Source organism: Danio rerio, chromosome 1, assembly GCF_052040795.2.
Source record: "Danio rerio strain M-AB ecotype USA chromosome 1, GRCz13ab, whole genome shotgun sequence".
Classification (NCBI taxonomy): Eukaryota; Metazoa; Chordata; class Actinopteri; order Cypriniformes; family Danionidae; genus Danio; species Danio rerio.
In genome coordinates this window covers 10770694-10785322 of record NC_141021.1, presented here as the reverse complement: position 1 = coordinate 10785322, position 14629 = coordinate 10770694, and the positions used below count along the sequence as shown (strand labels likewise).

The 14629-nt window shown below is 34.7% G+C and overlaps 1 protein-coding gene across 26 annotated transcripts in view; it reads left to right on the top strand.

Moving 5' to 3' along the window:
- gaa2 (alpha glucosidase 2) overlaps positions 1-4526 on the top strand; it is a 28619-nt gene extending 24093 nt beyond the window's left edge. For 4 of the 26 annotated variants that reach the window (XM_087236708.1, XM_087236707.1, XM_087236710.1 and 1 more), the window contains exons 19-20: positions 474-620; positions 2905-4526. In XM_087236708.1, coding sequence (XP_087092834.1) covers positions 474-620; positions 2905-2967 — 210 coding nt within the window. In that variant the 3' untranslated portion in view covers positions 2968-4526. The remainder of the gene's footprint in view (positions 1-473; positions 621-2904) is intronic. The other 22 variants (XR_015476253.1, XR_015476249.1, XR_015476254.1 and 19 more) reach the window with 10 other exon arrangements.
- Positions 4527-14629: the final 10103 nt, after the last annotated feature.

Sequence of the window (14629 nt, the reverse complement as noted above, 5' to 3'; positions counted from 1 at the left end):
CACGCCCGTGAAAGCGTTTGCGCCCTGCGTTTTGCGCTCCGTGCATGAACCGTCAAAATAGAGCCCTTTGTCTGTCTGAGGTTTTGGGCGTGGCTAACACGCTTAACTCCGCCCCTCCAGCTGTCAGTTTTGATAACAAACAGAAATGGTGAGGAGGAGGAGTCTGTTGGGTTTTAATAATTCTGTCGAAACCCTTTCCCAATCTTTCTGAATGAAATGCCTACTTTACTACATCCACTTAGCCCGCAGTAAAAAAACAAGCCACGCCCACTGTTTTCTACATGAATTTAGGAAAAAAAACAGTCACAGCTTCCATTTCATGTGGACTTTAAACGTGCAACCTGCTAGTTAATGTTCTCTAAACAATCATTTTTTCAGATAAGTTGTGTAAATCACATTGATCTGTAGCGTGTATGTTGTTTGGAGTCATTAATAATGCTATAATAACAATGTCCTTTGTTAATGGTCTTCAGAACACAATGATGTCAGAGGTGCTGCATAATCATGAGGAGGCCACTTACATCACTGTGGAGACCGCCTCCTTTTATGGAGTGAAGGCGAAGCCAGAAAATGTAACCGTGAATTCGCAGGAGGCGGCGTTCACTTACCTTGACAATCAGGTAATATATTTATTATTGGGGGTTTTTAGGAGGCTATGGGTTATGAAATGCTGTTGATACTAAATATGTAAAGAAACTGTGTATTTTATTACCGGTTGAATTTCAAACTCTTCCCAATAACTTTTCCCAATCAGCAATTGGCTCTGCAATTTTGGAAAGGCTTTACTACAATAATAAAAAAAGAAAGTTTAACAGAAATGGATTAATAAAGTACACTAGCTGACAAAAGTTTTGTCATCAATCCCAGTTTTAAGAGCAACAAATAATAACTTGACTTCTTGTTGATCGTTTGGAAAAGTGGCAGAAGGTCAGTTTTTCTGATGTATTATCTGTTGAACTGCACCCCAATCATCATAAATACTGCAGAAGACCTGTTGGAACACACATATACCCAAGATTCTCATAAAAATCAGTCAAGTTTGGTGAAGAAAAAAATCATGGTTTGGGGTTACATTCAGTACAAGGGCTTGCGAGAGTAGATGGCTCAACAGCCTGAGGTATCAAGATATTTGTGCTGCCCATTACATTACAAACCACATGAGAGGGCAAATTCTTCAGCAGGATATATCGCTCCTTCTCTTACTTCAGCCTCCATATCAAAGTTCCTGAAAGCAGAGAAGGTCAAAGTGCTGCAGGATTGGCCAGCCCAGATATGAACATTATTGAGCATGTAAGATGGAGGAGGCATTAAAGATGAATCCAAAGAATCTTGATGAACTCTGGGAGTCCTGCAAGAACGCTTTCTTTGCCATTCCAGATGACTTTATTAATCAGTTATTTGAGTCATAGCAGAGATGTATGGATGCAGTCCTCCAAGCTCATGGGAGTCATACACAGTATTATTTTTTTTTCCCACTGCAGCATGACTTTATATTCTATACTGTACATTATTTCTGTTAAGTGACAAGACTTTTGTCTAAGCAAAGTCAGACCTTACTGTCCTAATTAAATTATTAAAAACAAGGCATGATCATATTTTATTGTGGTATAATAAGTGTAATCTAGAGGCCTTTGCCTTTCATAAAAGCCACTTCTGATACCAAATGATCAACTAGAAGTCAAGTTATTATTTGTTGTTCCTAAAACTTGGATAGATGATAAGACTTTTAGTAGGTAGTGTATATTTTACAAGAAAGTATTTAAACATTTTTAATTAATTCAAAATTTATGTAATGGAAGTGCAAATTCCATTATATAATGCATTACTTGTCGTTTCTCTGAAGTTATTTATAAAGGCTAATTTGTCACTGAAGAAAAATTCAACATTTATTGTCATTTTTCGTCAGTGTAGAAGGTTGTTAAATGAATAATATATTTTTTGTAGTTTTTTTTATTTTTCTATTTGAGTTTTCATAGGCAATATTGCTACTTTTTTAAAGTAAATTATTTACATTATTTGTAAATACAGCAATAACACTGTTGTACTGTAAAATAAAACAAATGAGCAATAAAGTAATTATTATTTTACTGTAAAACTACAGCATTAATAAACACTTACATGTTTTACTCTGAAACCAGTAGGGCAATTAGACCATTTCAATGTAGCGATTTCACTGGCCCATGAACATTTCCTGCTGGTTGCCAAACTATTTCATATCTGTAACAAAAGGCAATTTAATCATATCTTAATGTTTAAGACAACTCCCTTAACATTATTTATCAAAATGTGGACATTTTTAGATTTTTTTGAGCTACAGAAATAAAAAATGTAATACAGGAAATACATTAAGACCATTGTTACTGTTTACATCCCTCAAAATGGTCTATATTTATTTAAATAAATCTCAGTTGCATGACATTAGAAACACATGAAGCCATGTTGTGGTAAACGGTTGAATCTTATACATCCTTCACCCTTAAAAATCACCAGCAACTCATGGAAAATCTGGAAAAGTCATGAAATTTTGACATGGAATTTTTTTATGCCTGGAAAAGTTTTGGAAAAACAGAAAAACCCACAAAGTTTTGGAAAAGTTGTAGAAAACATATCTGTATACCAATAACATACTCTCACATTATTAGTGCAGTGAAAGCATCATCTAAATCAGTTTTACATGGATATAAATATAAACTGAAACTGAATAGATTATTTTGTGTTCATGAGATGCTGTAATAAATTTAAACATACACAGTTTTTCTTTTACCACGCATATGTACAGTAGATGCATGAAACATTAGGTCAATGGCTTTGAAAAATCATGGAAAAGTCATGGAATTTTAGTAGTAAAAATGTGTATAAACCCTGATTGAAAAAAAATGTATTTATTGTCTTGTGTCCGTCTAGGTGCTGACAGTAACAGACCTGGGTCTGAACCTCAGTCATAACTTCACAATCAGTTGGATGTAAAATGTGAAAAATCGTCAAAGGCGTTTCATAATCACAAACTGCTGCAGGAATTAAAATCTTTATCTCAATACTTGGGCCGGTGTATTTCAGGTTCACGCCTGAGATTAAACATGAACTGGAGAAATATGACAGGTTATTGATTGTATGTTGAATTTCTCATGTGAAGAGATTATTGCACTCAGAGGAGGTGAAACCAGAGAGACTTGATTAAATGCATTAGTTTGATTCGTTGAGTGGATAGACACTAGATTTTTATATTTGCTATTATATTACTGCCTGTTATTGCTGATATAGTTTCTAGAACAAACAAAAAAAGGTATTCTGTCCATTTTAAGTATTTTAATGTTAAATAAAGTTCCTTGTATTAACGTAAACTTATGCCACACCATCAAAATATTAATCAAGTTCAATATAAAAGGGTTAGTTCACCTCAAAATCTAAGTTGACTCACTATTTACTCATCCTAAAGCAGGGGTGTCCAAACTCGGTTCTGGAGACCCGGTGTCTTGGAAAATGTATCTCCAACTTGCTTCTACACACCTGTCAGGAAGTTTCTAGTATATCCAAGCGCTTGATTAGCTGGTCCAGGAGTGTTTGATTAGGGTTGGAGCTAAACTCTCCTGGACACCGGCCCTCCGGGACAAAGTTTGGACACCCCTGTCCTAAAGCATAGGTCTCAATCTGGATTCCTGGAGGGCCGCAGCTCTACATAGTTTTGCTCCAACCCTAATCAAACACAGTTGATCCAAATAATCGAGGTGTACAAAAGAGTCTTGAACAACTTGATTAGTTGAATAAGCTGCGTTTAATTAAGGTTGGAGCAAAAATGTGCCAAGCTGCGGCCCTCAAGGAATCCAGTTTGAGACCTATGTCCTAAAGTGTTTTCAAACCTTTATGAGTTTCTTCCTTCTGTCAAACATATAAGAAGATATTTTGAAGAATGCTTGGAACCTGTAACCATTGACTTCCAAAGTAGGAAAACAAATACTATGGAAGTCAATGGTTACAGGTTTTACTACATTCTTCAAAATATCTTCTTTTGTGCTTGAAGACTCATACATGCTTGAAATGAGAGTAAATGATGGTTTTTGGATGAACTATCCCTTTAATTTTGAACATTTTTATAAGAATGCATTGGACCATCACAGCAGATTTCGTCCAAATGATGTCTTTACATTGAACTGCATATATGTATATTTTGTTTACAAGCGGGTTTGCACTGTTCATTCGGATGTTGCAGAAATGCATGTTAAGAGCTTTAGTTAGCAAGCATTATTTAAGTTGACAGGCTTGTATTTAACAGTACGATCAGTCAGTCTGAATGCGTTCTGTTCAATCGTGTGGTGTGAAACCATCAAAGCAAATCACTGTACAGTATTCATCAGAGGCATAATTCTGCAGTATTTTGTAAATTGCTACCACATGCTGTCAACGTTGTTGTTTCTAACATGACATTGTGCCTTATATTTCATCAAAGCTGTGATTTTCAACATTCAGTGGCTTTACTGTGAATGTATAAAACCCTCTGTTATAAAAATAAAAACCGGGGCGCTTTAAAACTTTTATCAAAATGTAATGGAAAAATCCAATGACAATGCTGAAGCTAAAGTATATATATGAGGCTGTTGGAGGCTTCTTTTCTTGAAATGACTCTAGAGAAACTGCTGTACAGTGTTTGGGAGGACATACAGGGTAGTGTGCAATAAAATAAAAAGGTGAAAAAAGTGTTCATCTCTTTGTATTGTTTTGACTTGAGTCAGTGATGTGCAAATTAACCGTCACATGCAAAAGCCATAGATGGTATTAGCAAGTGGTAACATGCTGAAAGCAACTCTAAACTTGTTAGTAAACATGTGAAAGGTGCCATTAAATTGAAATTAACCATTTTAATGTTAGTTTTTGTTTGTCAGCTTTAAGGATAGTTGTTAACTAGTGTGTTCAAAACAGTGATAAAATTTAAGCTTGCAGTTTGTTGCTTTCAGATCAACGAAATCAAAGCATCAAAGATTTATTTTCACCTCACCCCCAGTGTTTGGTGTAGTCAGTTACAAAGTAACTAGTTCGAGTAATTGGATAACTTTTGTGCTGAAAAGTTAAAGTAAGGGATTACTTTTCATTTTCAGGTCATTTAATTAGTTACACTCATAGACCTGGTCAGCAACTATATTTAGGTAGGCTGTGGCGTTGACGCGATGCTCAATTGGTACTAATGGGCCCAAAGTGTCCAAGAAAATATCCCCAACACCATTACACCACCATCAGCAGCCTGAACTGTTGTTACAAGGTAGAATGGATCCATGCTTTCATGCTGTTGACCTCAAATTCTGACCCTACCATCCGTATGTCACAGCAGAAATAGAGACTCATCAGACCGGGCAACGTTTTCCCAATCTTCTATTATCTAGTTTGGGTGAGCTTGTGTGAATTGTAGCATCAGTTTCCTGTTCTTAGCTGACAGGAGCGGCACCCAATGTGGTCTTCTGTTTCTGCTGCCTCAAGGTTGGACGTGTTGTGTGTTCAAAGATGCTCTTCTGCAGACCTCGGTTGTAACAAGTGCTTATTTGAGTTACTGTTGCCTTTCTATCAGCTGGAACCAGTCTGGCCATTCTCCTCTAACCTCTGGCATCAACAAGGCATTTGCATCCACAGAACTGCCGCTCTCTGGATATTTTCTCTTTTTCTGACCATTCTCTCTAAATGCTAAAGATGGTTGTGCATGAATATCCCAGTAGATCAACAGTTTCTGAAATACTCAGACCAGCCCGTCTGGCACCAACAACCATGCCACGTTCAAAGTCTCTTAAATCACCTTTCTTCCCCATTCTGATGCTCGGTTTGAACTGCAGCAGATCATCTTGACCAAGTCTACATGCCTAAATGCATTGAGTTACTGGCGTGTGATTGGCTGATTAGACCTCAGGTGCTCCGGTTTCCACCACAGTCCAAAGTCATGCGCTTTAAGTGACTTGGGTAAGCTAAATATTTCTGTAGTGTATGGGTGTTTCCCAGTGATGGGTTGCAGCTGGAAGGGCATGAAATATTGTCATCGCTTTAAAATGTTTTGTCTTTTGATATAATGTTTATAATTCTTAAAGTGTTACATTCATTTAATAAAGCTAAAAGGTCCAATTTAGCTCATGTTTAAAAAATTTAAAGAGTTTAATTTCTATTGTCTGTGCAGCATTGAGATTTATATGTAGTGCATTTAAGCGTTGTGTTGAGTCAAGTAATTTAATAGCTTATTGAGTAATGAGTTACTGTACGGACACAGTAATAAAACATGTAATTTAAATACAATTTTAATTATGTAATTAGTAATTAATTACTTTTTTGAAGTAATTTAACCAACACTGGTCACCTCATACTTCATGTTCATCAAATCTTGGCCAATCAAATGCTCTATAGTATCTGACATGTCCCGCCCCTTCAAGATGCTTTTTATTTATTGTGCAGGATCTCAACCAAGGTGACGCAGTGGCGCAGTAGGTAGTGCTATCACCTCACAGCAAGAAGGTCGCTGATTCGAGCCTCAACTTGGTCAGTTGGCGTTTCTGTGCGGAGTTTGCATGTTCTCCCTGCGCTTGCGTGGGTTTCCTCAGGGTGCTCCGGTTTCCCCACAGTCCAAAGTGTACGAGTGTGAATCGACTCCTCCCTCAAAATTTCATTGGCTGTGGTTTGGTAGCTTGAATGAGCTGATGGGGAATGAGTTGTTGTCAGATCATGTAGTGTGTGACCCCCCTCTTGTGGATCATTCACAGAGTGTTGCGTAGTGTGAACACCACAGAGATTAAAAGACACAAAGTCAAGTCATGTAGTGTGAACGGCACAGCGATCTGCTGATGTTTAAAATCCTGTAGTGTGAACTAGGCTTAAGACTGCTGCTGACCTCGCAACCCGGCCCTGGAAAAGCGGTAGAAAATGAATGAATGAATAAACTTTTAACTTTGAGGTAACAACATTGACTGTTTAGGTAGAACTGTATTGAAAATGTACCACCCCAGTAACAGCTTTGTACCTTCATTTCTGATAAATTTGACTTGATCTTATATTTGGTATTATGATTATTAACTTTTTTTTTCCTCATTGTGGCCATGCCATTGGCCCATGAACACTTCCATGCTTGGCTTATTGTCAAACTATTTCATAACCATAACAAGGCAATTCAATCTGCTATCATAACATTATTTATCTATATGTGGACCTATTTGGATTCTCAGAAGCTATGGAAATTAAAAGTGTAAAACAGTTAATACAATAGAACTATTGCTATTGTTTACATCCCTCAAAATGGTCTATACAAAGTTTAACTTAATATTTTTAGTCAGTTTGTCCGATGTATATTGAGACGACTAGAAAAAATTATTCAATTCAAGAACAAAAAAATTAGGCAGCAAGATGTTTTTATAGTGTGTGAATATATGAAGTGCTCTTGAGCTGAAATAAATGGTTATGAGTATTTGGCTACACACTGTGATTGGCCGATCAATTACAACTGACTTTAACCAATCAGAGTAGGGGGAGGGGTTTAGACAGTTTGAATCCTTGAACAAACTGTTTCAGATTAGTTGATGAAGCTGATGCAGCAGTGTTTATTATTATTATTATTATTATTATTATTATTATTATTATTGTTATTATTGTTGATTTTCTTTTCAGCTTAGTCCATTCATTAATCGGAGGTCACCACAGCAGAATGAACCGTCAACTTATCCAACATATGTTTTATGCAGCGGATGCCTTTCCAGCTGCAACCCGTCACTGGGAAACACCCATACACTCTCATTCACACACATACACAACGGACAATTTAGTTTACCCAATTTATCTATAGTGCATGTCTTGGGACTTGTGGGAGGAGCATCCGGAGGAAACCCACACGAACAAGGGGAGAACATGCAAACTCCACACAGAAATGCCAACTGACCCAGTCGGGGCTCGAACCAGCGACCTTGTTGCTGTGAGGCGATAGCGCTACCCACTGCGTCACTGTGACACTATTATTATTATTATTATTATCATACTTTTGCAAACACATTATAGTAGACTTCCAAATCAAAATTGGGAACTAAAAAAAATTATAGGGGGACTTAACCCTTTAACTGTTATTGTATCCACCTGCTGGACCTTTTTTGGATATTATTGCTTATTACAAAACTTAGATATGCAATATTTCTTAAAGAATGCTGTTTTTTTTTTTCTTTAACCACATTTAAACACCTTTCCTAGTTGTTTTTAAGAAGCTCTGTTGTAAAGCTAGCGCTGCTAGTCAAACATGGCATCCTCTGGGATTGTATCTGCACGTCTGATCCTTCAGCTTTCATCTCACACTGACTCGAGACCTGTTTGAAGATCAAAGCCAGACTTTTGCTTCCACATGACAGCAAGTTGAAAGCTGTGCTCCTGTACGGGCCAATGCTAGCAGAAAGAAATAAAGACCAAAAGAAATTAAATAATAAGACAACGTTGGGGGAAAAAGACAGCTTATTCAGTTTAATCACAGGTTAATTGAGTAATTAAAACATCCTTTATGTAGTAAATAACATGAAACATATTTATGAGCATGCTCTGCCAACAGATTTACCATAACACACAACCATCTTTAATGCATGCCAAAACACTGCACACCAGGATAATAGTCATAATTACTACCGTGCAAATGTGCTTTTGACAGGTTAATGAATATGAAACATCTCCTGTCGTTATCCACTTGATAACACTGTAATGTTCTGCAGTAAAAAAGCATCTTAATTACTAGAGGACTTTTAAAAAGACTCTTCAGTTTAAGGATGTACTGCAAGGTTTGCGGTTTTAAACGACCATCGGAGATTAAATAAAGGTCTCTATTATAACATGGACGTCATCACAGAATCCAGTCATGAATTGTTGAATTGACTGTAAAGGCAGAATGTAAAAATGTGGCTTTTTGCAACAGGCAATTTGTTAGAAACACTTCTGTTTTATATGTTTGTTTGTGTAGCAATTATATCGCTTGTAAAGATTATTTTATACTTTACTGTTCTATTTTCTATAGATATATTATTTTTATCTAACGTTTTAAATATTGTATATTTGTTCTTATTTTCTGTAGCTATAACTCTATTTCTTCAACTGTTTGTTGTTTGTGTTTTTACTTATTATATTCCCTAATTTAGATACTTATTCCTATTTATATATTTATTTATCAGTTCTGTCTGGTTCTCGAATCTGATTGGCTGATAGCCTTGCAATATTCTGCAATAACAGTACTTGTAAAGCCTCTTCACCCTTGTGTATTACTCAACCCACAGAGGAGTTTGACAAGTATTGCTGCTGTTGAACAACAGTGTGCTTTAGATGCTTTTTTAGAAGAGAATGTAGTTGTTTAGATTGCAACTATGCAGTTTATTTATAAGAATAGTGCCTATTTTAAATATTTATAATTTCGTAGATTCAGCCATACTGAGCAGAGCAAAGACACAGACCATAAGATGGAGACAGTGACCGCATAATAAATCATTAGGGGAGAAAAGATGGCATTTTCTTTTCGTATTTCAAACTACAGCTGATCAAATTGTTATAAGGCAGGTATGGGACATTGTAAGTCGATCTCTCTCTTTTGTATGTTGTTGTGTTGTATTTATACCATAAAAATTTGCTAATATTTGCTTTGCTTTGGCTTTTTCTGAGTTAATTCCTGTGGACTCTTGGTTGCAACAGAGAAATACTGGGAAATCTCTCTGTAGACTGATGGTATTTCATGCCGTTCAGCCTTAAAATGTGAGCAAAATCACCTGTTTTGTCCTTACTTTAGACATTACGCTAGAGAATCATTCAAATACTAGCTCTTAAGTGGTGTTGGTGAATTACCAACATTTCTGTTGCCGTCAGCAGCAGATTGGAATGAATGGCAAAAGAAAGTAGTTCCTCGTACAAAAGGATTTTTGATGTTTGATTTTCGTTTTTTTATACACACGATTATGCTGTCGAACTGTTGCATGAACGCAATATCACATGAGCAGCAATGCAACACTAAGGCACACCTTCCACCAGTGCTGAAATACAGCCATCACACTGCTACTCGTGTGATATTCCTTATATATATATATATATATATATATATATATATATATATATATATATATATATATATATATATATATATATATATATATATATATATATATATATATACATATTTATAAGGTCATAGGTGGTTGTATAAACATTTCACTGCATATTTTACTGTGTATGAGACAAGTAAAATTTAGACATGATTTAGTATATGAAGATATGAACACATGAACTGCTCTGAGTCACTTTTCTGTTTCTTTTATAAGAAACTGTATTCATATCATGTACAAACTAAAACTTATGCTTCTTCATAACAGACCAATCAAAATAAATCTTCAATTAACTATGTAATTTTGACAGAAATACATTATTTTTATATCATAGGATATACTTCTCAAGGTAAAAGTAATAATACAAGTTGCAATTTATATATATAATTAAATAATTACACAATTGTTTCTTCCATGCATTTATTTTAACCTGAATAAATTACATTTAAAAGTAAGCTAATTATATTGAATTAAAACACTAACGACTGAAATATTACATTTTACATAGCTGTTTTCAATTTTAATATCTTTTTAAAATGTCATTTATTACTGTGATGACAAAGCTGTTTAATTTTTTTAAATTATAAATTATTATGAATTGATAAATTAAGTGTAAAACTTGGTTACTTTTGACCAATTTAATGCATCCGTGCTTAAAGAATAAAACTATATTAAGATCACAAACTTGGAGTTTTTACACAATATAAATAAATCATATCATAAACCAATGACAGTATTTATTTCTTTAAGGCCCTTTACAGTATAAAGTTTTAATGAGAAAAGATCAAGTGAACATAATAAAATAAAACCTTAAGAAAACTGAATAGTACATAATACAAAATGTATGAATTATGCTTGATTTTGAGGTCACGTGACAGCATAAAATATTCATGAAGTAAGTTTGCTCTAATGATTTATAATAATAAACTTAATGCATAACAAACACTGCGTACATTCTGAAATCACCCAGAATGAAGAATGTTGCTTAATACTTCAAGTTAGATATTTTGTCTCCCGTTTAATACATTTATTTCAAATTGTTCTTTATTATACAACTTTATTCTACTTTATTTCTTTTAACTCAAAATGAAATAGTGTTTATTTTGGCTGTGAAAACATAATTGATTTCTCTTTTATTTCCTCCTAGAAGAAACAATAACACAATATCTCTTCCTCCCCCTCATTCTCAGTGTATATTGAAGACTTGAGAGAAAACAGCTTCCAGATGTTTCACATTCTCACTCTTTCACGTCTCACTTTACTTCCAGCAGCCAAAGAAGTGACAGTATAACATGGATTGTTGCCTTTTTGTCGGTTTATGTCTGTCACCATGTTTAGATAACTGAGCAGGGCTTTGGGGAGGCAGAATCATTTTTACACAAATATACTGTAAAGTTGATGCAGGAAAGCAACTTTTAATGACTTTTAAAAGGCACCCATTTTACCCCTTTTGAATGTGTCTGTAAGGTGACAGCTCAAAATATCCATAAAATTGTTTATTATACCCTGCTTAAAAATGTCTAATTTGGCGTAATTTGAGAAAATTTTAGCTTTTTTTTTTGTAGCCTGTGCCTTTAAATGCAAATGAGCTGGTCCTTCCTGCCCACCATTCCCACATGTGGATCTGCTTCACATCAGAGACAGCAGTCAGTGAGTGACAGAGACCCACACGGATGCAGCAAAGATCCAGTTTATGAGTTAAAAAAATACCAAGTAAGGTTATTTTAATTGATGTATTTGTTATGGAGTTTATTTAAGCCTTTCTGCAATGATGAGTCACACACAAATGCCATTACAAAATTTGCAATACACACATGTGTAAATTTGCACTGTTTTTGCATGTCTACTACAAGTCAACATACACTGATTGAAACATTCTCGTATTGTTGTACTGACACTATATGAGGCACTCATTTAATTTAATAAAGTTGACTGTTGGGTTTTACCGTGTATAATGATTCCAGCGGTTATGAATTACATAGCAATTTTTTATTATTATTATTACAACTTTCACTGGTTTAAAAACATTTTAAAGCTGTTAAACTCATTCTTGAGGTGCAGCTGATCACAAAAAATTGGAACAGATCTTTTAATCCAAGTTTGCATCACTTCTTTTGGCAATCAATCTCTGTTTTTCTCTTTATGTTCCAATTGTGATGAAAGTATGTGGCTCATTTAAAAAACGCAGGAAGAAAACATACATTTTCAATTCATTTTCCTTAAACTGGAATGATATAAAACCAAAGTATAATTTGTAAATCAAATATTTTTAGGGCATCACGGTGGCGCCGTGGGTAGCACGACCCCCTCACAACAAGAAGGTTGCTGATTCGAGCTCCGGCTGGGTCAGTTAGCATTTCTGTGTGGAGTTTGCATGTTCTTCCCATGTTGGCGTGTGTTTCCTCCGAGTGCTCACCCCCCAAAGTTAAAAGAAATGCACTGTATACAGTAGACGAATTGAATAGTGAATATAGTGTGTGTGTGTGTGTGTGTGTGTGTGTGTGTGTGTGTGTGTGTGTGTGTGTGTGTGTGTGTGTGTGTGAATGAGAGTGTATGGGTGTTTCCCATTGTTGGGTTGCGGCTGGAAGGGCATCTGCTGCTTAAAACATATGCTGGATAAGTTGGCGGTTCATTCCGCTTTGGCGCCCCCAGATTAATAAAGTGACTAACCCGAAAAGAAAATCAATGAATCAATTATTAATGCAAAATAATGTTTAAACATGAACATGGGGAACATTCTGTCACTAATTTTACTAATTCAATTAAAGGTAAATTGAATAATCTCAATTGGCCATAGTGTATGTGTGTGAAAGAGTGTGAAGAGGTGTTTCCCAGTGTAAGGTTGTGGCTGGAAGGGCATCCGCTTTTAAAACATATGCTGGATAAGTTGATGGTTCTTTCCACCGTGGTGACTCCAGATTAATAAATGGACTAAGCCGAAAAGTAAATGAATGAATAAATAATGAGAGAAATTTAATGACATGCCTCAAAGCGTACTACAGCAACTTTTTTATACTGTAAAATGTGATTAATTACTTAAAGTAAGTAAACCCATTGCCCTAAAAGCGATAAGTTGACTTTACTTTAAAAAGTGAGTAACTCCCATTGAAACTAGGAGCTTTTAAGTTGATTTAACTTCATTTCTTTAATTATGCACAGTTCATTTAATTTTATTAAACAAATAGTGCAACTGGTTTAATTTTTTTTAAAGTAAAGTCAACTAATTGTTTTACAGTTCATGTAACAGAGTTGAAATTAAGACAAAAAAATACAAATAATACAGAAAATAGATGTTTCTAAATGTTAATTTTTATATAATTTTCTAAACACACCCCAACAGATGAAAACTAAACAATTATTTCATGATAATTAAGGCTAAATGTGTGATTCAGGAGGCGGAGACAATCAAAACTAGTTATAGTGGTCTTTAGTTAATATTTCCAAGACCCTAAATACACATATAGACATTATAAACAAACATCATACATACAACTTGAAATAATTTGTTATTATTCAAAACTCAGACATCAGTTTTTTCTTTCTCTAGGAGATGCAAAATCTAAAAAAGGAATGAATGTCTTCGGTAAATCATGGTAAACTAAATCTTTATATCTTTTAAATCTCTCTGTATATAAAAATATTAATGTTATGGCAACAATCCAATTTGGTCTCATACTGACATCTGTTGGTCAAACAAAGAATGACAATCAGTTCTAAAATATTCTCAAATCCTCTTCAAATGTTTGACACGTTCTGCATATACATATACTCATATTATGTACATTTTATTGTTGAAGTTATTCATTCATTCATTCATTTATTAACTAAGATAAATACTAAGCAAAGTCACTTGACATGTTGATTTTAATATGCGTGATCAAGTAGTCTAATTTAGTCTAGAAAGAAGCGGCTTTAAGCCTAAATATGTTGAACACAAAAATAAGGTCAATCATTTATAAAGTGCAGGTCTTGATTTGTTGTTTCCTTCAGTGTGACTCAGCGAGAATAGACAAGTCCAACTACATCAACAGACACACCCATATTTGAACATAACTAACACTGTCAGCACTGACCCGCCATAAAACACCTCAACCACTGAAGAGAAACTCTATCAGATTACAGACATACAGATACAAAGCATGCATTTGCATTTTAGTTTTACATAGGTTGTGTAAAACTTATATTCAAACTAACAGTGCACATTGTAAAAAAAAAAAAAAAAAAAAAAAGACAGAAGAAATATATTAAACAAAGTGGCGTCCCTTTTAAGGAAGGATCTTAATATGTTTAATGATCTTAAAATGACAAATTAACCCACATTTTTACCACGATTTACAGAAAACACCTTCTATAATATCAACCAGTGTAACCGAATATACTGGAAAATCTTGTCAGGCATATTTTGATCAAGACTCTATTTAAGGATCAAAGTCCTGCCCAAAATATATTAATAATTATTTGCTATTTTAAATAGTTATTTCTTTCCTGCTGGTCTTCAAATCATTGTAGGTTTCAAACATCAGAAAGATTTCATCAGAAAGATTTCATTCATTCATTTTCTT